The sequence below is a fragment of the Drosophila subpulchrella genome, chromosome X (genome assembly GCF_014743375.2).
Source record: "Drosophila subpulchrella strain 33 F10 #4 breed RU33 chromosome X, RU_Dsub_v1.1 Primary Assembly, whole genome shotgun sequence".
In the NCBI taxonomy this organism is placed as follows: Eukaryota; Metazoa; Arthropoda; class Insecta; order Diptera; family Drosophilidae; genus Drosophila; species Drosophila subpulchrella.
Genome location: NC_050613.1, coordinates 27,667,714 through 27,692,595, shown reverse-complemented (window position 1 = coordinate 27,692,595; position 24,882 = coordinate 27,667,714). Strand labels below are relative to the sequence as shown.

Below are 24,882 nucleotides of genomic sequence, written 5' to 3'. Positions count from 1 at the left end.
CAAACCGCATCAATCGGGTAAAACTGCCAGAAGGTTCCCCGAAAAAAGAAATCGGGCCAACAACCGCAGTGGGTTTCCCTTGTTCCCAACTGTTTCCTCATCTTTTTGTCGCCGCGGCTGTGGCAGTAGTAGTAGTAGTCGTAGTCGTAGTCGTAGAAGTAGTAGTGCTCCCCCATTTCGGTAGTTTCTGAAACTCCCCTTTATTTTTTCCCTTTCGCTCCCCACCAAAAAGGGGAGCTTGAGTCTAAAGTCCCGGGCCGGGCTTTGATTGAGAGTACCCAGTCACAAAAGGCACTCCCGGCAAAATGGAAAGTCGGGGGTAACGAGAACGAGAACGGGAACGGGAACGGGAACGGGAACTGTGACTGCCACTGTGACTCGCTGTGTGACTGTGGCTCAAGTCATTAGGCTCGCCTCACCTCACCGCTCAGTCAATGCCTCCCCCTTTTTAGCTTTTGTTTGACAATTTCTGCGAGGGTCCCTCGAAAGAGAAAAGGGTCCGTTCCACCAGCCCCAACCCTGAAATGAAACACAGTCATTGTGTCTTGGCTTGGCCAAAAACTGGCAAACCAAAATAGGGGGAAAATCAGTGAAAGGCTTGCCTCGAAAAGAGGAACATTCCTCAGGCTTTAAGTTGAGAGGCGAAGCACTTTTTTAGGGTTACCTACTTTAAAATATATTGGCGGCATTAAATGCCTTTCCCTACCAGCTAGTATTAGCCTTCCTAAAGTATACTTTTATTCGTGCTATAAGCCGGCTTCCTTTTTTTTTCTAAAAGGTCCTGGCTTATATTTCTTTTTGATATCAACCTCTACTTTGTTTTTTTTTCGGAGAGTTTCAAATGCTAAAAGCAAGCCGAAAGTCGAGTCAAGAAGAGAATTACATACAAAATATTTTATAATAAATTCCAAAATGGCAAAAGGAGCAGGCACTTGCACACACATGCAAATGGGGCGAATAGCGAAGAGCCGGGAAAATAAAGTATTGCAGAAAAAACTAGTTTGCAAAGCCCCCTTTGCAACCTTTCGGGTTTTCCCGACCCCCCACCCCAAAGCCCGAAACCCCCTTTGGATTTTCCCCTCATGTGTAGCAGGAATTATGATGACATACAAGAGAAGGGGCTGCGGGTATCGCCGGGGATTGTTGGATTGCATGGCGCTATGTTTTGCCAACTTGTCTACTTAATCCTTACGTGAGGGAGTGGCTAAAAAAAAAGAAAACATATAAAATATATATACAACACGGGGAATAGGGCAACATAAAAAAAAAAACGTATTTTTTATACATATATTGTTTGTGGGGCGAGGGTCATTCATTTTAATATGCCAACGCTGGCCACGCATGGGCGGCAGGGGTGTGGGTAAGAGGGGGCGTGGCAGGGCGATTGCAATTGGCCCCCCGCACCACATTCAAACGGGGTGGCAACCCTAAGCGGCGTCTCTGATTATTTGCATAAATTAATTACAAAAACGTTTTGCCCTTAGCAGCGTAGGAGTGTGCGTACACTGTAGAAAAATTAAAAAAAAAAAAAAAAACAAGTTATCGCAATTAAAAATTAAAAAGTCATTACATTTAAATTTTAAACATTTTTTTTAACATTTCAAAATACATTTTTAGCCAATTGAATGCATCATAAGTATGCCTATGTTGTTGTACACTTTTCTCCCAGTGTGAGTTCGATCCAATGTGCGTAGTCAGCCAGGGGCGGAGGGTTCGCTACGGCAGGGGCAAGGGGGGTTTGGGGCTGCGGGGAGCAGTGGCACGCACATGAGGTTCGCCAAGGTAAACTTTTTTAATTATGAAAATTAAGTGCAGCGACGACGGCTGCAGCATAAGAACGGCAAAGAGATGAAGAACCGACACCAAATAGGGGATGCATGGACATGGGTGGCGGGAATTGGGGTGAGGGGGTCTTCAGGACCCCAGACTGAGGGGGTCCTAAGGGAGTCGACTTTATGCGAGTGTCGCTGGCAAACAGATGGCTGCATTAATTGGATCTGCAGATTTTTGCAATAATCCCAAAGGAAAACCGAAGAGAAGAAAGATTTAAATGAAACTGAATATAAAAATAGCTTTCTGTATATGTTTTTATAAATATTAATAATATAATATAATAATAACAATATAATATAAGAATAAATTTACTCTGATCATTTGCAAGCTTATAAAAACAACTTTTAATAGATTAATAATAAATCAAGATCTCCATAAAAAAGCTCATTTTATTATACTGATTTCTATGCCATGATTAAGGATAAATAAAAGTAAGGAGCCACAAAACAAGGTTTATTGTTGATTATGAATGAAATCACCACAAAGTTTCTTAGAAAATGTCGGAGAATAAAAAATCTCGCAAGTATTTATGGCTACTTCAAAACTTGAGAAGCTTTGAAAAATATTCAAAATTACTTTGTGGCATTTATTCCTCATCATATCTTTCTTGATAACTTCACGTATTAATTACCATATATATTTTTTAATCACTTTCCCAAATATTTATTATTATTATTTTGGAAGTGAAGGCGAAAAAATGATTTATGTCTGGAGGACTTGGTTTTTTTCCATGCTCAGCTTCTTTGAGCGTTCCTGGAATGTCATTCCATCCGCCGCTGTCCTCGGTGAAATACAATCCCTGAAACGCTTTTGGTTTTTGGTTTAGCTTCCAGGAAAACTAATTTCGCCAGGGCCTAGAACGAAACCGAGTCCGAGTCTTAACTTTGGAACTGTGGCGGGGATTACCGCGCCAGTGGTAATTCATTTGGGCCATTACCTGCGCGGATTTAACTGTTTTTCGCTTGACTTGAACGTGGTCTTTAACCCACCGCTGGCCACTCCCATTCAATTTCGGCCCAATGTTTTGCCACGGCCCAAAAAAAACACCTGAGAAAAGCACTTAAAATTCCACAATCCTCGGTCAGCTAAAAAAAAATCACCGTCAAACGCTTAACGCATGCGCAACAAAAGGCTCTCCCCTGCGAAACCCCCCTCTAAAGGCCTGCCTCCTACGCCTCTGCTCCGAGAATTGGAATCGGATCGCTGGGCAAAAATTGCTTTTTTAAGCGCTGTAACTCATTTGAAGTTGTTTTTTCAGTTGTTCCTTTTTTTTGTTAAGGCTAATTAACTGTTAAATGAGCATTTCTGGTCGAGAGTGTGAGTGTGCGTGGGTGTGTGTTAGCCACTCGACATAATCCAGAAAATGTTGTTAACTTCAAAATGTTATTTACGGCTGTCTCTATACATCTCATACATCTCATTTCTACACTTCTACTTAGCCATCCTTTCACAGCAATTTTCTTGATTAGTTATGATGGTTAATATTGTTGTAGAAAAGACAGTTTTCCAATTCCCTAACTCAAATACTATTTAATTCCAAGTAAAAGGGTAAAAAGATATGTAAAACTAAACAAGAAATGAAAAATACACTATGATATTACGATGTTATATTAAAGTATTAATACAAGATTATTATATTGTTATTATAATATTATTATATTATATGTCCAATGTTATTATTTTAAAATTGTATTATTTTTTCCCAATTTTTGAGACACTTTCACTTGCCACACAAACAAATTTGTATCATTAGTGTAGCGCGTTTTGCCGGCGTTTTGCAAGCGGTTACAAAGCGGTCGATTTTTTTTTTGGAATTTTCTTGCCAGTTGAAGGCGTTTTTTCATGCACCTAAAGTTGTTGTTATCATTTCGTGTTGTTGTTGTTATTGCTGCTTCTGCTGTTGCTGTGAAACCGGAAATTTTTGTCATTAGCTGGGAAATTTTATTTTCGCTTCGTTTCATTTTTGGCGATTTTTTCCCCATCCGCTTTTCCGAGTCTCTTTCGAGGATTTGTGAAGCGTTTTCCTGACCTTATCCTCTGAATGGACGCCGGAAAAGAGGAAAGTCGCCTCGTGGTGGGAGGAGTTTTGGTCTATAGTTCGATTTGACAACGCTAAGGGAAAGCGTTTAAAGGTTTAAAGTTTAAGACAAAATTTTTGGTACCCAGTAAATAAAATACCAAAGAAAATAGCATACCATTAAGCAAAAAAAATGTTGGTGATATGAAGAGCTGAATATTGGTAAATTATTATAACTTTTGGATTTTACTTCCATATCCAATATAATATAAAAATTTTATGTTTAACATTTAAAAGCTATACTTTAAAGAATTCTGTAAATAAATTCTCATCAAAAAGTGTGTTATAGTATATTTTTAAAATATATGTTGGGTAAGTATGATGATCTGAATATTGCATACTTATAATAAATTGTGCATTATAGTATATCATTTAAAAAATATGGGTAAGTTTGATACTCTACTACTTATATTACATTTCTTAATTACAGGGTACATTCATCATAGATATTTAATTTAAGGAACTTTTTCTTTCCTTTGTATCATCTTACTTTTGGCAGTTTTCTGACTTTTTCTCTCCTCTTTTTTTGCCCCGCAATTTTTATCGAGCTATGCGAATTTTTGCTAGTCGCCTCCGCCCTGGGAAAATGGCCCGCCCCCCGTGGAAACCATCGCCCCTCGGTCCTGGCTGTTGCTTTATCATTTTTCTTCGTCTGGTTTCCCCAACTCACCCCCCCCCCCCCCCCACACTTCCCTCCACCACTTTTGTTGCCATATCTCTCGCTTTATATTTGGCCAAGCTTAGTTTTTGGGTTCGAAGGCGACTTGCACTGCCAGCGACATATATTCAACAGAAAAGACTGTAAAAAAAAATATATAAAAAAAGGAGGTGGGGGGGGGGGGGGTGTTAGGAAGCAATACATTCACATTTTGTATCAGTGTGTGTGAGAGGGGACAAATGATAAATGAATTTGTGATAAATGAAGCATGTGGCCAAAAGTTGAAAATACTTTTTACACACAGTTTTGGAATCCGTTTTTGTTGAATGGCCAAGGGGGGTGGTGGTAAAAGTGGGAGGGGGTTTTATTTCTGTAGGCGGTTGGCAGTGGCCAAATGTCTATCGAATTATGAATGGAAAGGCGCTTATTGCCAGTTCAGATATCACAAGTCCGACAGTCTCGGACAAAGGCCCGCTTCATTAACATTGGCTTTTCCCCCACCACGCCCACTTTTACCTGTTTGGCCCCACTTTCCCTCCCCCCACTCCTCCATTCTGGCCTTTATTTTGTTATGCAAACTTTTCTGACATTTTCCAACTAATGGAGGTGCAGATCTTTAGGTTCTGCAAGTGATGGGCATGATTTGCTGTTCGATTTGTAAGCAGGGCACTTGAAGAGAAAATGGAGCAAACACATTATATTATAACAATATGAAAGATATGATATCATCTAAAAAATAATGAAAAAATATAAACTATTATACAGAAACTTTTAGATATGCTTGTATACATAGGTAATATAGCATTATTATAATATTAAAATACGAGTTTTATCGTATGTTGATATATATCACATTATATTATATCATTCTAAAAGCAGTGAAAAACCTTTTTATAGATTTACAAACACAATTTTTTAGAAATGCTAACCTATTATATCGATAAGTATCAACACCTTAAGATATGCTGATAAGAAGAACCCGTTACCAATTTTTTTCAGTGATATTTCCGCTTCAGTTCCAGCTACTTCTTCATTTTCTTTGAGAAAGTAGCCAAACAAGTGAATCAGAGAAATAAGGAGGATTGGAGTATTGGAGGTACGGTGGAATCCGAGGTGTGGGAGAAATGGGCCACTGTGAGTGTGAATGGGTGGGGGGGGTGTCTACCAGAAGTGGAGCGATTACTTTTGAATAGTTTAACAGCTGTTCCAACTGACTGTGCAATGAGGGAAAAGCGGAGAGAAATGTGGGTGGATGCAGTAAAATAAATGGTCAAGTAATTGGGAATCGAGATTGGTGCGGGGATTAAGTTGAAAATGAGTGGCTATTTTTCACACTGAGTTAATGTTGCTTTGGAGCTGCTGAAAAATGCATTCTCATGACTAGATTCGGGAATGGGAATAAGCGAAATAAGGTTCATAGAGATGTGATAAATCAAATTAGACCAAAGATTATATTTTTAGAATTTTCAATATATGTAAAATTGATATAGGCATCACTTTATAAACTAGTTCCTTTCCGTTCCTCACAACTAGCACCCACACAAAAGTCTCCTCTTGCCAACTTTGTTTTTTTTTTCCCTCCCTTGAAAATACACCTTTTTCCTTGGCAATTTTCAGGAAAACTTCCCACTTGATCCATGGAAGTTGAGTCCACAATTCAATCCAATCCCAAACCCCCGATCCCAAGACTATTTCCGAATCCAGAGTGTCTAGACGGGGTCTCAAGGTGCCCATTGTTTTGTAGCCGTCTGTTGGTCAGCTTGTGTTGCCATGTAAATCAATGCATTATTTTCCCACGTCGTTTTAACAAAAAAAAAAAAGCCAAAACTCATTTATCAGAGGCGGCATTTCAACAACAAAAGCAGCTAACAAAAACAAAAACAGCGGCCCACACACCACAACAATAACAACAACAACATTGGGGGCAATATCGAACAAGAAATGAGCAGCATCATCATTTATATAGCCCATAACCATTGCCCATATAAGTCCGTATTCGGAATTGTGTGTGCCTGTGTAAACAATCGTATGCTTATGATTATATAGTGTGTTGGCCATTATCGCATCAAGTCGAATTCAATCGCATAGAACTAAGAGCTGGCTATTTCTTTAAGATGGGTATGGTTAAAAGGTTAAGCAGTTGGTGGGTCAGGGGTTTATTATATGTAATTTCATGAAAACAATCGACCAGAACTATAAATAATAATGATTTATAATTTATTAAAGTTAAGATACTTTAAAAAACTGGGGTTCTTTTTATCAAAAGTTAGGTTTGCTAGTCTAAAAACTTGTTTAGGAAGGAACCTCTATATAATATATATATTTGACCTCTCCACAGTATTTCGAATTCGTCAAGCCCCCTTTAATTCAGTCTCTATTCCAATTCTTTGATTTCTTTGTTTTTATGCTGGACAACAAACATTTAATTTATGACCAACATTTAATTGCGAAAATTTATCTTGTTTGTGTCGGCTTTCTAGGGCGTTATCCAACGCATAAACACGTACACCCAAATATCTGGGAGCACATATATTTTCGTACACATATATATTTCAAATAATGACCACAAAACTGTCATTAGACACGGCGCATAAACTGGGGAAACAACAATAAAGGCACACAAAAAACGACGAAAATTAAAGTGGATGGCAAACAGAGCGCATCGATGGCATTGAATAATAATATTTCACCGCTTCGCCAACTCCCTGGGATATATGGACGTACACTAAACTATATAGCCCCATCCATATTCATTCAATCCTCTGGTACTTCTTCTTCCTCGTAGTTGTTTGTTCATAATTTGTTTGTATGAAGTGTTTGTTGGCCTGCTGGGGTTTGGGTTCGAGTTTGGGTTTGGGTTTGGGTTTCGGTTTTTTTTGAAGGAGTGAGGTCTGTGCATATTCCATTGATTTAATTGATTCGAAAAAAAGGAGAGAAAAAATTCAAATCACGAAAGTGTTAAGAAATCGAGCGAAAGAAGCCAAAGACTCTTGGAATCGGAACCCTTTCTGCCATCTCTCTCTCTTTCTACCCAAGTGCACATACCCCTCTCTTTCTGTTTAAACAGGTTCTGTCAGCGAACTGTGAAGAATTCTTTTTTTCGTACACAGCAAAAAAAAAAGTATTATATTAAGTCGATTTCTGTAATTATTATTAGTGTTTGTCATACCAAGGTACAAAACTAATGATGGATTTTTGTGATATTTAAAATATTTATGTGTAAAAACTTTGTAGCTATCATTGTAATATCAAAATGTGGTAAACTCTTTAAAATATAATTTTCTTCGAGTGTGCCAGTCTTGTATTTTTTCCCCCGTTTTTGAACCTGCGTGCCCAAGAGTCAACATTCCTACTCCCTATATCGCTGCCTCTCGCTCTGACTCTGTTTAAAGTGGAAACCTGTTTTCTCAATAATAAAAACTAATTTATTTACTAGTTGTAGGTACAAAGAACAACAACAACAACAACAACAAGTGAGGCCTGTCGAAGAAAACGGCTGAGAAATATACTCCGAAAAACCACGGCGACAAAATAGGAGAGTAAAAGGTAGAAAAAGGTAGGGAGAAAAGGTTTCGGACGAGGTAGAAAAAACTGCGTGTGTGGCTAATCAGAATCAAATTGATTTAAATTTGAATGGTTCGACGGGTAAAGTGCGAGGAATCCAAAAAAATGGGGTTTAAGTGAGAAAAAAAGCGATAAGTTGTTCCCGACTTAAGTGAAGTTTTCACTCTGCTCTCCCCATCTTATCTGTAATTTCTGATTTTTTGACCGTTTGGAATTTGAATCCCTTTTTTTTCAGGGGTCTCATTTACAGTCAAGCTCAAGTTTATTCAGCCGGAAAAATATGTTGAGCATATTTAAGGGATAATACCCTAAATAGATGATTTCAGAAGGTTTTTTCTCTCTTTATATTCAAAAATACTACAAAATGCGGGTATTTTCCAACACCTTCTTTGGCTTCATGCAAATTACCCAAAAATAAACTCCAAACTATCGAGAATTTTTCTGTCTAACTAGACAAACGACAAGTATCACAGGTGAGCGCTAATTGTTGAGGCAAATATTTGTCGATCAAGTGTACAGAAAGGAGAAGACCCGAAAATGAAAACCCAAAACGGTTTGGGGCAGGGGAAACTGAAAATTCGAATGGAGGAAAATTTTCAAAGAGTTTGCAGCTGCAATTGTTATTGTTGCTGTTGCTGCTGTTTGTTGTTTGTTGGAAAATTGCAGGCAGCGAAAAGTATTTAGGGGAAAACTGAAACTGAAGCCGAAGCTGGGCAAAGAACAATACCCGAAATTCGAAGAAAGTATCTTAAAGATAGCAAACTGCACGAAAGCCAAACAAAAGCAGAGGAAGTATCCATGGAAGGAGAGGGGTTTTTTTTGCAAGGGGGCGGCTTTTAGGTGTATATATAAGGTGGCATGGTGCAAAGTATCTTACAAGTCGAAAGCGCAAAGTTTTACGCTCACTTTTGACACAGTAGACACAAGACAAGATACCAAGATACACACGAGCCGAAAGATACAGATACACGGATGAGTCAGAGGAGGCTTGGCTATCGCAGATAGTGGATAGTCCGCACTGGATTGTGGCCACATAAAGTGGGTGGAATGGGATGCTATAGGGCTGTCTCCGTTGACAACAACAGGTGGCTTCAGCTCACTTCACTTACCTGTCTGTTTATGTTTTACGCTCTCCAGTTGTTGTTCTTCTGCCCGCTGATGTTGCCGTTCAATTACTTCGCCGTTCTACGTTTGTTTTTCCACCTGCTGCCAAAAAGCTGGACTATGTGCATCCAACAGATGCGCCCAAGTTACCAAAGTTATGCTGCAAAAAGATTGCAAATTTTGAATTATAAACAATAAGAGACGGGTAAGTTGCTAGGCACAAAATTAAGGAATAATATTTTAGGTAACTCTCAGTAATAATAAATAAATTTAAATTACTGAAGAGCTAAGAAGGTTACTAGAATAAACCTTCGATTTGTGTAGGCCCTGAAATTATTTTGACAGCCAATCTTGTTCACCAAATGATTCACACGCCCATGAATATTCATCATATACATCTTTTCTATTTAAAAACTTCAGAAATTAACACTTTTATGTGGATAATCCAGTTCTGCGGCAACCCAGAGTTTTAATTCCATTCAGAACTAACAACTTTCTGAGTCATGGCAGCCCAACCGCAAGCCGAGATTTATGGATGACACGGGGATATGAGGATTTTTCGCTAGCCCTTTATAGCAGTTTTTTCCATTTAAGGCTCTTTCATTAGTTTTTTCTCGGCCTAAAGCCTTTTCATTGCCTGAACCATGACCCCGGGCTAAACCTTTGCAAACTTGCCTCAAGTTCCATTTTCCTTTGTTCTATAAAAACCAAAAAATAAGCCCAACTACTAAATAAACTTAAATGCGCCAAGCAAACAAAAAAAGATCAAACTTTTGCTAGTCTTGGCAGAAAAGTAGTAGGCATTGCAAAAAAATAATTAAATGACAATGAATATGGGCTTTGGACGTAGGTAGATGAACTATTGGGTACCCCTGTTTAAAATTATAATTAAATACTTAATTAATTAAGCTCTTAAGATTGGAATCAGGTAAAAATATAATATAAGTTAGTTAGGTAATAATATTTTTCCTAAATTACTTTTAAATTAAATATAATTTTAAATATTTGTATATTAAGGAACCCCTCGAAATACTCTTTGCTACCCATTCGGTGAATTCGGCGTGAGATTCTCAATCGAATTAAAATGCATTCGAGTAGCGATGTCACTGACACGCCCCCCACCGCCCCAAAAAAAAAAAAGAATTCGCAAAAAAAAAGAGAAGAATAAAGTCAAAGAAAAGATACAAAGATACGAAATGGCACGGCGGCGGCAACTTAAACTGTGGCAAAAGTTATTGTAACTTTTGCCCGCCGGCAAGGCAAGGCCAATCGAGGGGGTTCGGGAAGGGGGATTTCCAGGGGCGGCCGCTAGGGGGGTAAAACTGATACTGAAACCGAGGCGCCACGCGCCTACTTGCCACGCATTTCCTTCCACATTCCCGCTTAAAACCTTCAGTCTCTTTTTTCTTTCTTTTTTTTTTGGTGACCTCAATCTTTAGTTCAATGCGTGACCAAAGGGGGGTCAAGGGGGCGGCAGTGCTTTTTTCGGGGCGGAATCTTGCCAACTGTGACTTTTTTATGCGGCAACAACAACTTTTGACTGTTTTACAGGACAAATATACCAAAAAAGGACAAGAATTGAGGTCCGAAACCGAATAATAGAATACGCTTGCAGATTGAATATTTATTTGACAGCTATAGAATAGTTTGGGAAACTTTGAAATATTACAAAATTAACATATGTTTGAGAAGAAAAAAATCAGAATTCGCCAAAAATTGTTTTTTACAAAATGATGATGATGTTTTTTAAAGTATTCCTATATTATAAGCCCGAACAAAAAGGAACACAACATTGCCATGGCCCTAAGAACATTATAATCCCCTTTTGAAGAGTGTAAGCCCTGTGAGCAAGCCAGAAAAACGTAAGACATTTCTTTCTTTGGTCCTGAAGAAGTGGTGTGGGGATTCGCTTACAAAGATGCTTTTTAAATGATTAAACGCTCCGAATTACCGAATTTCTCTCATGTCGTTTTGGTCAGGGCCAAATTCTTTAGCTTTTCTTTTTATGTCCACTGCCTTTTTCCGCTGCTGTTTCGCTTTTTTACTTCATTCTTTATATATATTCCTTTTTTTTTGCTGATATATCATATGGAAACTGACTTAATGTCAGTCGAAGCGAAGCCAAGCAGCTTCCCCCCTCATTAGCATTTGCCATTTGGTTTAATCGATTTGAGTTTTGATTCGATTTTTTGAATTTTAATTCGAGCATCATAAAATTAAAATCTCTTTTGGGAAAAAAACGTTTAATATGGAAAGAAGATGGCAGTGCTAAAAGATGTCGATTGTGGGGGAGCCGAGCAAATAAACCAAGATGAAAGAACTTTGATTTGATTCCATTTGATTGACTTGAGTTGAGCAAAGCCTCTTTCGATAGCTCGTTGCAAATTTTATCGATTCTTATTGTAACATTTTAATGTCGTGGAATTAAAGTATTGAATTTATAGGGAGAATATTATACTAATGTTGCCTTTAAACTTTTAACCATACACAAAAAACGTTTGGTTAAAATTGAACAATATAAAGTTAAATACGACATCACCACCCATAGAATTGTCAATTCGACCAACGAAAAAGTTACTCTCCCAACAACAAAATACACAGAACTTACCATTTTATGGTAGTTTTACTATTAAAAAGTAACCAAAGTAGTTGAAAAAGTTGCTAACGTTTTTTTTTACAGTAACGTAACTTTACGTTTTGGTTAATTTTACCCAAAACATTGTTTGTGTGCAAAGATTGTGTATCTTTCAGTTTATAAAAACCAATATTTCCTATATAATCTTGAAATTCCACCCAAAGATGGTCTTACAACCAGTTTATAGGGCATTTTCCCATACAAAGAGGCGAGAATTTTGTGGAAACTTCAAGTATTCACACGCCGTCAAGGAAATAAGACATTTCTCTTTCCGGGGTTCTGGGCTCTCAGCATGTCACGGGTTCGGAGACATATCAAGGAATTAAAACTTATTTCTTCGGAAGACAATTTCGACTGACATTTGCCTTGCTCCCCCGGCAATCCGGAGATCCAAGGCGTTGCAAACTTGCTGACATGAAGTCATCAACGTGGTCAAAGGAGTGGAAATTGTTGGCCAGGTCAAGTGGTTGACCGTGAATGAGCGAAAAAAATGGGAAATGTGTGTATGAGATACAATTGTCATATGAACACATGAGCAAGAGCATGACAAAACTGTTTTATTCCACTTTTCTCTAGCGAAGCGAGAAGAGAAAAGTTTGCCACACACACAAAACAATTTGTCAAAAACGGGGGGGGAAAATTCTAAGGGGGCGATTCGTTTGTCCGTTTAGTCAGAATTTTTTTTTTTTGTTCAAACGCTTATCAGCCCAAAGCAATCAAAGTCAAGTTACCATGGGCGGCTGCCTATCCATCTTTGCCCCCTCCGAAAACCCCCTTCCTAGATTGAAAAATCATTTGGAAATTGAATATCTTCAAAGAGTTTACTATTTCTTCGCTCAATTAAAACGGGAACTACAGAAGGAAAGCAAGTAATGTTAACAAGTTCTTGTTTAAATTGTAAGATTGGAGGAAAAATAAGGGAATGGATTTCCGACGAAAGTCATATGAACCTTAAAGTTAACAAAGAGTACAGACCCCAAAAAAAGTATTATTGAGTAAAATCGCTAACAGATCAAAAACAGTTAAATCATACAGAACCATATCTTTTTCTCTTTTTTTCTCTTCTACGAGTATCAAAATGTAATCAAATCAACTTCAAACTCATGCAAAAGTAAAAACCAAGAGAGCAACCTTTTCCTATTTCAATACATTTAGCTTTTCCTAATGTTTTCATCTTTATATTCAACTTAATTTCCATTTGTCGCACGCGGCGACTGCAATAAAAGTTGAATAAATATAACCTTAAACGGAAGACACCACAGCTAGCAAGCAAACAAACAAGCAAGTAACAAAAAAAGCTCAAGAAAAACAGTACAAAATCATAGGGAAAAAAAAAATTAAAATAATAATAAACAAGAAAAATGAAATCCAGTCGAGGCCCTCGGCTATTAAAAGGGGAAACTGAGGAGAAAGAGGAAGCCAAGTTATTGAAGATACTTCGCATCCCATGAAGAAAATTTAAACTAAATCGACAACTCCAAGATCCGTTAAAACTTGGTAAAAATGGAGGAAATATACACCACAGATCTTTAATCTCCAGTCTTTAAGTACGTCTATCTGTCATCTTTGTCCTATATCTGTTTTTTCGATTTCCTCTGTCGCAGACATTGTTCTCAGCCACTAAACCATCAGCATCCAACTTCATTTGGCTCTGGTTTATATAGGTTTCTTTTTATATTCTCCTATTCTGATTCCCCCTTTTGTTTTTATAGCTCGCTAGGTTCACATAATTCTGGGACCTTCTTTTAATTTCTTATTACAGTAATGGCGATGTTAACTAACTTTTTGTGGCGTTCCTGATTTATTTGAGCATCTTAAAAATGTCGTATTGCCCGAATTCTATGTGGTTCTTTCCCCCAAAAGTGTTAACAAAAAGGTTACCGACTTTATTTTGAGAAAACGAAAGTTGAACTAAAAAAGTTTTAGTTTAAAAACGGAAACAAGAGTTATTGAGAGACCATTGAGCCCTGAAAAACTCATAAATAGAGAACATCTATTGCCATTTGGATTTTTATACTCCCTTGGAATTTTATACTCCCCATGGGGCCTATTGATCTGCAGCTAAACTAGACCGCAAAAATTGAAATTTTTATTTAGATTCCACTTAATTGGCATTCGAATTGGCTGCGGCTCATTAGTCCCCTGCCTTTTGGAAATTGGCCCCTCTTATGCAACACATTGCAAGGCACTTAACAATGTGGGAATCCCCCTGGAACCCCGCTCCTGTTCCTGCCCCCTACCCCCGCCCCTCTTTTCACCACAGACCATTAAAATGCCATGCGCTCTAAACTAAAACCAAAACTACGGACCAAGTTGACTAAATCGAGTTTTATGGGAGTGAAAATGGCGCTCAACAACTGAAGTTCCCAATAACTAGATACAGCCGAAAATATAGATTGGCTTTTGGAAGTTGTTCTTATTTTAATTGAAGGCAAAATCAAACCAAAATTAATGGTTATATACATATACCTCAGGGAAAGAAGTATATGTGCATTGAAATTATTTTAAAAAAAACATAGCATAATAATAATAGGTTTTTGATTAATATAATATAATAAATATAATATAATAGTGATAATATAACCAAATCCTTAAAAAAAACTCTTGAGCAACAATCTACAAATGTCAAAGATAAAATTAAAAACCTATAACACTGGTAACATTTTTGTGCAACTGGTTCTGAGTGAATTATATCTTTGTTATATTTTTAAAATAATCCTAGAAACTAAGCATTATATAATTATTTGTGTCTACCTAAGGCTGAATTCTCTTCCGCATGTAAAACTAGTTGGAAATTCAGAGTTTCAATCTCAATTACTGTTACTATTATTTTTAAGAAAATCTTACAAACCTATGATTTTTATGAAAAAAAAAAAACTGTGGAGCAACAATCTACAAATTTCAAAGATAAAATTAAAAACCTATAACGATGGTAACACTTTTGTGCAACTGGTTCTAAGTGAAATATATCTTTGTTACATTTTTAAAATAATCCTAGAAACTAAGGATAATATAACTATTTTCTTCTACCTAAGGCTGAATTCTCTTCCGCATGTAAAACTAGTTGAAAATTCTGAGTTCTCTATTAGTGTTACTATTATTTTTAAGAAAATCTTTGAAACCTATGATTTTTATGGTTTAAAAAGTAGTTTGGACCGAAAAAGTAGATAATAAGCCTATAAAACGTAGAAAACGTAGAGTTTAAAACCTACTTTCAGTTTAACATACAAAACGTAGTGTAAGTCGTTTGTAAGGTGAGATTTTCATTTTCATGGGCTAACATTTGTTGAGTCCAATTATAAGGCACTTTTAAAAGGAAATATAATCCACGGTGCAGAAAGGCAGTGTAAAAGGGACAGAAAATAAAGGGTATTGTTGGGAAGAAAAGCACAAAAGAGGGAACAACACTGGGATGGTGAAGAGCGAGGCAAAGAGAAAGAGGATCTGCCGAGATCCTCTCGAAAGAGAGCATTTGCAGTTGTAGTGGTACTTTCTCGCTCGCGCAAAATGCAAGTGAATGGTAGGTGCAACAACAATTCGATTTTACCGTATTCTTCGTGTCCTCCTCTTTCGCTCACCTTTCTTCCTTTTTTTCTCTCCGCTTTGCAGGTTAATTTTTTTCGGTAATATTGCCACTTTTGTTTTGTTTCTCGTATTTCTCTCTCACTTTTTTGGCACTTGGCTTTTGATTCCCAACTTTTTATCTCCTTGATTTGCTCACTCACTGATTCGTTGGAATTTTTGTATTCGTTTTGAGGGCACAGTAAAAAAAATTGGTATATTTCTTTATTTTTTTGGTAATATACAGTTTACGTTCTGCTTTTTATTATTATTATTTTCGCACCGAAAAATCAGGAGCCGACAAACCGAAAATAAAATAAAAAAAGCGACGATACGAATTCGATTCTCGGATTTGGGTTTTGGGTATTACGAAAAACGAATTACGAAAAGGCAATTGCAGAGGAAGCAGGGAAAAGAACCGGTTTCTATTTTTTTCGTATTTAAACACTCACACCGACGCACAGCAGCAGCAACAATAACACACAGACAAACACGCGCCGAAAGGCGGAAAAGCCGAAATTTTCCCTCCCGTTTCCTTTTCCGAGGAAACAACGTCCACTGCTAAGTCCAAATTGTGCACCTTTAGTGGCTTTGGCGAAATCGGCGAAAACGCGGCGCTTTTCCACGACTCAGTTCCGCTTTTCCGCGCGCGACACTTTTCCACGACCGTTCGGGTTGAAAAAAAAAATTCGAGTGAGAATGGATTTCGAAGCGCGGTTCGTTCCGAGTTCGAGACCGAACTCGAACCGCCTGATCGAACCGCGACACGCTCGAATCGAGCAGTTTTTGGCAACTAGGTTGCGTCGAGCAAGTGTGACAAGCACAAATGTTATTCTAATTATTTTAATAATAATATGTTTTAAATCTTGGCACATTATTATAATACTTTTATTCTAATAATTATTTAAAAATTAACTATTTATTTTATATCGCCGAATGTTTTCGTTGCAAAAATCAAATGAGATAATCGAAAATTAGTAAGTTACAAAATTTGAAAAAGTTTCGACCTTAATTATCATCTCTAATTTATATTTGTTGCAAATATTTTTATCTTTACATTTATATTTTAAATTTATACCTTGGGTAACTTACTGATTAAGGTAGTTGATCTTAAAAATAATTCATTGGTTGTTTGTTTTGGGTTTTACCCACTTTCCAGTTGTCGTCAATTTTGAATTCTGGCGGTAATTTTGAAAATGCTTATGACAAATCCAACGACTAATCGAATCATATGTTCCAAATAAGTTTGATATATGTTTTAATAAATAATGATAAATTTAAATAACATTTTTCAAATACTTTTTCACCGTTTTTGTTAAAATGCCCACCGTGCTACGTTCGATTCAAACTCCCACTGTTAACTTTTAGCAGCAGAGTTAACAGCGCTGTTAACAGAAAAAAAAAAAGAAAAAAAAAATCCGAATAAACGGAAAACACGAAAAACAAGCTGCTTTCCGCAGTTTTTGTGATTTTTTTGTACCTTATAAGCTTACAGAGCAGGGTATATGCAGTAGATTAATAAAAATATTTTAAGGATGTTTCAAAATAATTAAAAAATTTTTTTTAGAAATTTAGATTGTAAAAAAGGAAGTGCAATATTGTTTTTATAACTCAGAACTTAAGAACTTGAATATTTTTCTTAAATTTGACAATCTACGTATGTAAATACAAACCATTTCCTTTTATAAAAACCAAATGAAAAGAATAAGAAATGGTTTTTCGAAATTACAATCAATCAATTGAAATCCCCTTGCTGGGTAACCCAAAGTCGTAAAATGCGACCATAGAATTGTGTCTGGTTTTATTTATTTTTTATTTCAGCCAGGAGTGGACGGTGTGAACCGGTTCAACAGGATGCAGGAGAGCTGCAAATCGCAACCAAAACAAAACAAAAGTGGGAAAAAGGAGAGGAGTGCGAGAGCTCCCCCATCTGCCCTCTCGCTCTGGCCCATCTCTTTGCATTTTGCCAAAGAGCGAACCCACCTGACAACAATTTTCGCCACCTCTCTGCCCCTTCCCCCTGCCCCAGCCCAAGTCCAAATGTATCTGAAATGGCAAGCAGAACCGGTTGAGGTTCGTTCGCCCAAGGAATGCACAAAAAAATATATATAACTAAAGCAGCAGCAACAACAACAGGGACAGAAACAGCAGCAAAATGCAAGGCAAGAAAAAATAGCAAAATGCGCAAGGCGAAAACTGAAGAAGTACAGGTTGGCCTCCGTAAGTGAAAAATGAAAAATATCTAAACCTAAAAAAATTTACTTAAGATTAGAAATTTAAAATAATATATATATAAATATTTAGTTTGCTTTTCAATTTGTTTATATAACAAGATTGCTTATCCTAAAAATATCTTGAAGCTTAAACATATGAATTTTGCATTTTAAATTAATAATTGAAAATATTTTTAAAATGTGTATAACATTAATAACAAATTGCTTCTCAATTTATTAATATTCAAGGAATTTGTATCTTTTAAAAAATTATTAAGCCTCAATATTAGAAATGGAAAATAATTTGTATAACATTAATAACAAATTGCTTCTCAGTTTATTAATATTCAAGGAATTTGTATCCTTTAAAAAATTATTATGCCTCAAATTTAGAAATGAAAAATAAATGGAAACAACAAAATTTTAAAAAGACTTAAGATATAAATGAAAATTACCAACAGAAATATTTTTTGAAAGCATGCTTTTCCCAATTTTCCCCAGATTCCAACCTCCTTTTATCAGGTTAGCTTAGCCAGACTGCACTGTCATCCAAGAGTTTCGGTCAGTTGGAGCCCCTTCCCATCCCCCTCGCCACCCATGCAAAATGGAAACCAAAAGGAATGACATAAATCTGCGTGGCAAACAAAAGACTCAGGCAACGAACGTGCCACAAAAGCGCAAAAGCCTGCAACTGGATTACTGTTACACGAAGAGGTGCAAGCGGAATGGCATGATGCTGGGGAGCGGGGAGCGAGCGGGACAGCGACAAGGGGTCAAATGGCAAGTCCGCGAACTTTTGTAGGTGAATTGACTTCTGCTCGAGTCACCCCAAATATGGTAAATGGGTGGGAAGCAATCAGCGGATGGGGCCTGGAAAGAGCGAGATGGCGACAGCAACCAGATTCCAGCTCAGAAAGGTATTATATAATAACAATCTATACCTATGTGTTCAGTAAGTAGGGAAATAAATATTTTATATATTTATTTTTAGAGCTATTGAGATATAATCTATTATAATAATAAAATATATTTAAGCTCAAAAAGCTCGGTAAGTAGGGAAAGATAGATTTTATATATTTATTTTTAGAGCTTTTAAATATTATCTATAATAATAATAAAATATATAAGCTCAGAAAGGTATTATATAATAATAATCTATACCTATGTGTTCAGTAAGTAAGAAATATATATTTAATATATTTGTTTTTAGAGCTTTTAAGATATAATCTATAATAATAATAATCTATCCCTATGTTTTCAGTAAATAGGGAAATATATATTTTAAAAATTTATTTTTAGAGCTTTTAACAAAATTCGAATTATTAAAAATCTTATAACTATATTTCTAATAATCTAACATTTCAGTTACATACGTTTTAAAATCAGAATGTGTTTTATCTTTTACTTTACTCTTTATTTAATAGTATTTAAATCTATGAAATATTAGGTCAAATGTGAGAACATTACACCATATAAAACTTCAACTAATCATCCTAAAAAAAAATAGTATAAAAAGCTAATCACCAAGTTAAAAAATGGTGACCATTGTTAGTTTTAATTGGGGTCTCACATATCATATTTCGTTTAATGAGGCATAAAGTGGGGCAAAATGCAATGTTTAACAGAAAACCCTACCTGAACTCAATGCGTATGTTGATAAGCCATTTAATTGTGTCGGGTTTTGACCCTTGACCAAAATAATACTTAGTTATCACTGTTCTATTCTATCCATTTTACACCTTATTTACCTGTAATTTTTTAAAATATATAATAATGATATGTATGTATAGAAAACCACTTCGAGAGTAACAACCTATAAACGAAATCAAACTCAATGGGCCATCAAATTAAAATAGCGATAATTGGAACTGCACAATTGGCATGCATACAGGCCCCCGCCTTCGTTTCCCACCATTATTTTGGGTGACCATTCAGGCCCCATTTGGAGGCCGAACTCTGAACTTTATTGTTTCTGCTCGCTGGTATTTCTTCGTATCACTCGAGTCGAGTCTCAGTTTTTTTGCTCTGCGGTCTTGGTTTTGTTTTCCTATCGACTGTGCCCGCCGTTGTTTCGCTTTTCTTTTCTTTGGCCACTTAGAAGTCGCCAGGCAAAACACTCCGGCACTTGGGGTTCAAATTTGCTGCGCACCACGAAAAAATATGACCCAAAATGAGAAGAGGACAGGCGGCAAACGAAAATAAACAAAATGGAAAAAACCGCAAAATAAATAAGACGAAAATTATGCAAAGCGCAGACAAATGCGCAAATTTGAAAAATGCCACAGCAACAACAATGGCAGCAGCAGCTGCGATTGGAGACCTCCCCCTTCAAAGAACAAAAACTTCGGACTCCATCAGAAGCAGTGATTAAACGATACCCTCCCTAATCTGGGAAACTACCATCCCTAACTCTTTGAAATTATGGACTTTTAGAAAGTTATCGGAAATATTTTTAGCTATCTTACCAACGTTTTATATATTTAATTTAAAATCAATCAATAAACAATCCCTTTTCAAAGAACAAAAAGTGCGGACTCCTTCAGAAGCAGAGTTCTCAGGGGAGATTGAACGATACCCTCCTTAATCTTGGAAACTACCATCTCTAACTCTTTGAAATTATGCATTTTTAAAATGTTATCGGAAATATTTTAAGCTTTCTTACCAACGTTTTATATATTTAATTAAAAATCAATCAATAAGTGTAGCATCCCTAATTATTAAAAAATGTATACAATTCCTTACAAAAGTTACTGGTAACACAGAAAGCCTTGTAGAATGATTATAAAACTTAAAGTTATTGGTTTAATTAGGATATTATTATAATATCTCTACATCTTGGATTTATTCAGAAACTAAATCATGCAAGCTTTAAAAAATCATTGTTTGAAATATCCCTGATCAGTAATATATGATCTTAATTTGTAAAATATTTTATATAAACCAAATTTCGATTACATTTATGAGCATTTCCTGAGTTTAGTGATACAAGTACTGCAATACTCATTTATAGGGTATCCGAAATTCCTAAACGTACAATTTATAGTTTGGCGGCGCTTGACTTTGCTAATGGGTCTCATTCGCCGCTCAACTTCGTTATATCTCTTGGTCCGGTTCGTTTTCAGTTTCTGTTTTCGGTTTTTGGTTTTCAGTTTTGGTTTCGACTTTGGGTTAACTTAGCCAAAATGGGCGGGGGCGGGCCGACAAAAAAGGGCGTTGCTGCTGCCGCTGTTGCCGCTGCCTGTGTGCTGAACAAATATTACTCATGGCTCTTGGCCTGGCCCGATCATGTTGAACAGCATAGCTAACACCCAAGAACAACGTGACGAACAACGAACAACGAACGGCGATCGGCCAGGCAAGCAAAGCCGGCCCAAAGCCGACTTCAAGTTGTGCTGACTGATTGTCATGGCACGATAATGAAACAACATTTCCATACCCTCACCGAAGGTACTCCCCATATGACGTTGTCACACTCCAACAGCCTTCGAAATTTGTATAACATTTTGATATACTGTGCACTTCGAAAACTATAATACCATGTATTTTGTAAATACCAAGGGTATCCAATATAGTAAGAAAAACTGTATTTTGGACAATACTGAGCGAAATACAGCCGGAATAAGGAATGTCATACCTCGTTGAGCTGGTAGTTAAATTCACAATCAATTGGCATTCAAGCCTGTGATAAAAAAAGTTAGCCTAGGTTGTAAGCTGCTCAAGACAGTCGGTTTTTCAGCTGTGTGCCACGTTTTGACCAAGTTATGATTGAAAAACCTACAAAAATAAAGGTGTTTTTGTCTAAAATCCTACTACCTATTTTTCAACCAAAAAATAGGTATTTTGGCAATCATCTTGCGAAATAAAGTCGGAATAAGGAATACCATACCTCGTTGAGATCGTTGTTAAATTTCCAATTGATTGGCATTAAAACCTGGAAACTTTAATTTTTGACCAATTTTCGCAAAAATAGATGATGTAACCCCTTAAAAAATACAATTCCTCAAAAAATTAATTTTTCCAAAAGTGATGGAAATCGTTAGCCTAGGTTGTAACCTGCTCAAGACAGTCGGTCTCTCAGCTGTGCGCCTCGTTTTTATAAAGTTACGATTGAAAAACCGACAAAAATATGGGTATTTTTGTCTAAATCCTAAATACCCATTTTTCAACCAAAAAGATGGGTATTTTGGCCATCATCTTGCGTTTAAAAGTCGGAATTAGGAATGCCATACCTCGTTGAGCTCGTAATTAAACTTCCAATCGATTGGCATTAAAATCTGGAAACTTTAATTTTTGACCAATTTTTGCAAAAATAAATGATGAAAAATGCGAAAATTGCTCAAAAAATAAATTTTCCCAAAAGTGATGGAAATCGTTAACCTAGGTTGTTAGCTGCTCAGAACAGTCGGTCTTTCAGCTGTGCGCCTCGTTTTGACCAAGTTCTGTTTGAAAACCCTCAAAAAATAGGGGGCTACTTCTTATTTTTCAAGCCAAAAACAAAAAATTTCGGCAATCATTTTGCGAAATAAAATTGGAGTATGTTTCCAATCGAATGGCAAGCAAGCTTAGAAAATTTATTTTTGACCAATTTTAAAAAAAAATTTTAAAAAAAAGTTATCTGGACCTGTTATATAGCAAATATCTTGTTATTTTTAATATGTCAGTAATAATATTATTGAAATTGCCATGCAATATTTTTCTATTACATCTTTACATATTAGCATACAAAACTACTTTCTATTAGGAACTATAATATAATTTACTGCCAACTTTATTTCTGTAGATATATTATACTATTTCAGCTGACCTTACATACAAGTGTATGTTAAACTTCGTCCCACCGAAATGAGCCTTCTTTTCTTATGCTTTTTTGTTGGCTCTTATGCGGTATAGATGGTTTCTGTATATAGTTGGAATATGTGACTTTATGTGGCATAGTTTCTTGGACGGAGACCAGCTAAAAAGAACGTGCAGCAACGCAAGAGACATTCTTTATATTTCGTTGTGTTTTTTTTTCCATTTTATTTGTCAAACGACTGCGACTTTGCTGGGTCTTCGGGGTCTCCTCTTTAGAATGCAAGTTGCGCATGCGCAGAGGAAAATTCGAGGGAGGTGGAGGGGTGCTTACATGCAGTATGTGGTATCATAATCATATTATTTATGATTGTATTTGTTCTGTGCCCGGCCGAACGGATACGTCGCCTCAATGGCAATGTGGCAACGTAATTGCCGTTTTGTGGTTTCCACTCGTTGCTACACGATGCTCGTGTGGTGTTGTATGTTGCCAGCTTGGACATTGGCTCGAAATTATGGATTTAAATAAACAATCATTCAGAGATTGTTGCATAATTAGTTCATAGTTTTAACCCTTTAGATGTCTGGGATATTGTATATAGTATATGGCTAATTTAAATATTTCTTATTCAGGATGGGTTGCTTTTATATGGGGTCTTTTATATTGTTTATCACATTTATCATGACTTCCATGCTGGATATTTCGCAAACTCTTCATAGGATTGATAGGAAACTTTGTTGCTATGCGTGTAGACTATTAAAATTACTGGAAATGAAATAAAATGCATTTATTTTCAGACCGCAGCTGTGCAATTTGAGTTTTACCTGCTGGACCCACTGTGCAAAAGCTGTTGCTCATTTTGCCAGGCATCTTTTGTGTGCCACTCACTTCACTCCAGCTCCAGCTCACTCCACATTCACATCCACATCAACTTCAACTTCAAATGGACTGGCGACTGGCCACAAAAGAGCCATTGGATCGATGGATGGCTGCAGCTCCATGGAGCATGTGTTTTTGCCATTTTCAAGGGCACTCCGTGTCTCGCTTTAAGGCACTCAAGGGGGGTTAGTTAAGGCAAGGGGGTCTTTTTCTGAAGCTGTCCAACCCGTTGAAACGCTTATCGATCGGTACTCTGTACCGATTTCGATACCGATGCCGAGCCTATGAATCATTTGTCAATTGTTCCAAACGAAATGCAAATTGCTTTGGGCCCCCCTCGCCCTCTCGCTCGCTCAGTCTGTCGCTTTCTCTTTCCGACTTACCATATGGTGACTGAATCATATGGGCACCTACAATGTATATATACATATATCCCCTAGAGCTTTTTGCACTTACATATAGTATAGCTGCTAAAGGTGATTAAGCAATTGGTAACATGGCAAATTATTCACTCTAATATAATTTTTAGAATAACTTATAACTGAAGTGGAAATTTTTATTTGGATACCATTTTTTAAATACTCAAATTGAGTTTACTCACAACGTTTTCCTGTATGTATATAAAGACAAACCTAAAAAGATGTGAAAGAACCCTAAGATACGGTAAGTTATTGAGAAATTATGGGAAATATGCAGAAGAAGAATAGGATGGAGAGGAAAATGCAGCCATGCAAATATGCGTGGCGATAACGGAGCCTTGACTCGACTCCAAGTGGAGAGGGCCCCACCTCAGGCTACACTCAGAGAAGAATCTGTAATGTCTTTCCTTGCCTTTGGAAATATTAAAAAAGATTAACCTTAAAAAATCACTGGGGCTTGGGAATTACTTATGTAATGTATAAAGGTGTCCAAAGGTATGCAACAAAAATATTGAATTATTTTATTGCATACTTTTAAACACTTTTAGACAATATTTTTAATGCCATTGTACATTTTGTTAGAATATTTTTTTCATCAACATTGATTTATAAAAATAATTATATATTTTTTAACTTCAAGTTGATTATCATATTATTCGTCGACTGCACCCCCAGCCCCATGGGAGAACTTTTCTTTTGGGCCTCCGCCGGCTCTCTTGGCCACAATTCATTTAGTTTCATTTCATTTCCATGGGCCAGTCCGGTCTGGCGATTGAAGGCCACTGAGCAATGCACGGAGATAACTCCGCCCGATTCCAGTCGCAGTTCAAGCCCGACTTTGGAGTCCAAGTCGCGGTCAATGTTTCTGGCTGATGGCTGATGGCATCACGCTGTTCACAGCCACGGCAGTAATCTACAAACATTTTTGGATGCAAAGTATTCGTAGAGGTTATGGGGGACTGGTGATTGGGGATCGGCGAGAGGGAGGGGGATGGGGGACCAAAGATCTATGCATATTGGGCCACTCGGCTTGTGGCCTTAACCATGCACAGTGGGCTGCCGCACAAATTAAAAACACATTCCAAAAAAGAAAAAAAAACAGAGAGACCCACCGCCAACGGGAAACAACACGAAAATAACACTAAAA

The 24,882-nt window shown here is 36.9% G+C and overlaps 1 protein-coding gene across 1 annotated transcript in view; it reads right to left on the bottom strand.

Annotated features, from left to right (window-relative positions):
- Positions 1-20,245, bottom strand: part of LOC119555972 — a 79,880-nt gene extending 59,635 nt beyond the window's left edge. Inside the window, exons 1-2 of the mRNA XM_037867700.1 lie at positions 20,221-20,245; positions 15,419-15,506 (exon numbers count right to left, since the gene is read on the bottom strand). Of these exons, the coding sequence (XP_037723628.1) occupies positions 15,419-15,506; positions 20,221-20,245 (113 nt within the window). The remainder of the gene's footprint in view (positions 1-15,418; positions 15,507-20,220) is intronic.
- Positions 20,246-24,882: the final 4,637 nt, after the last annotated feature.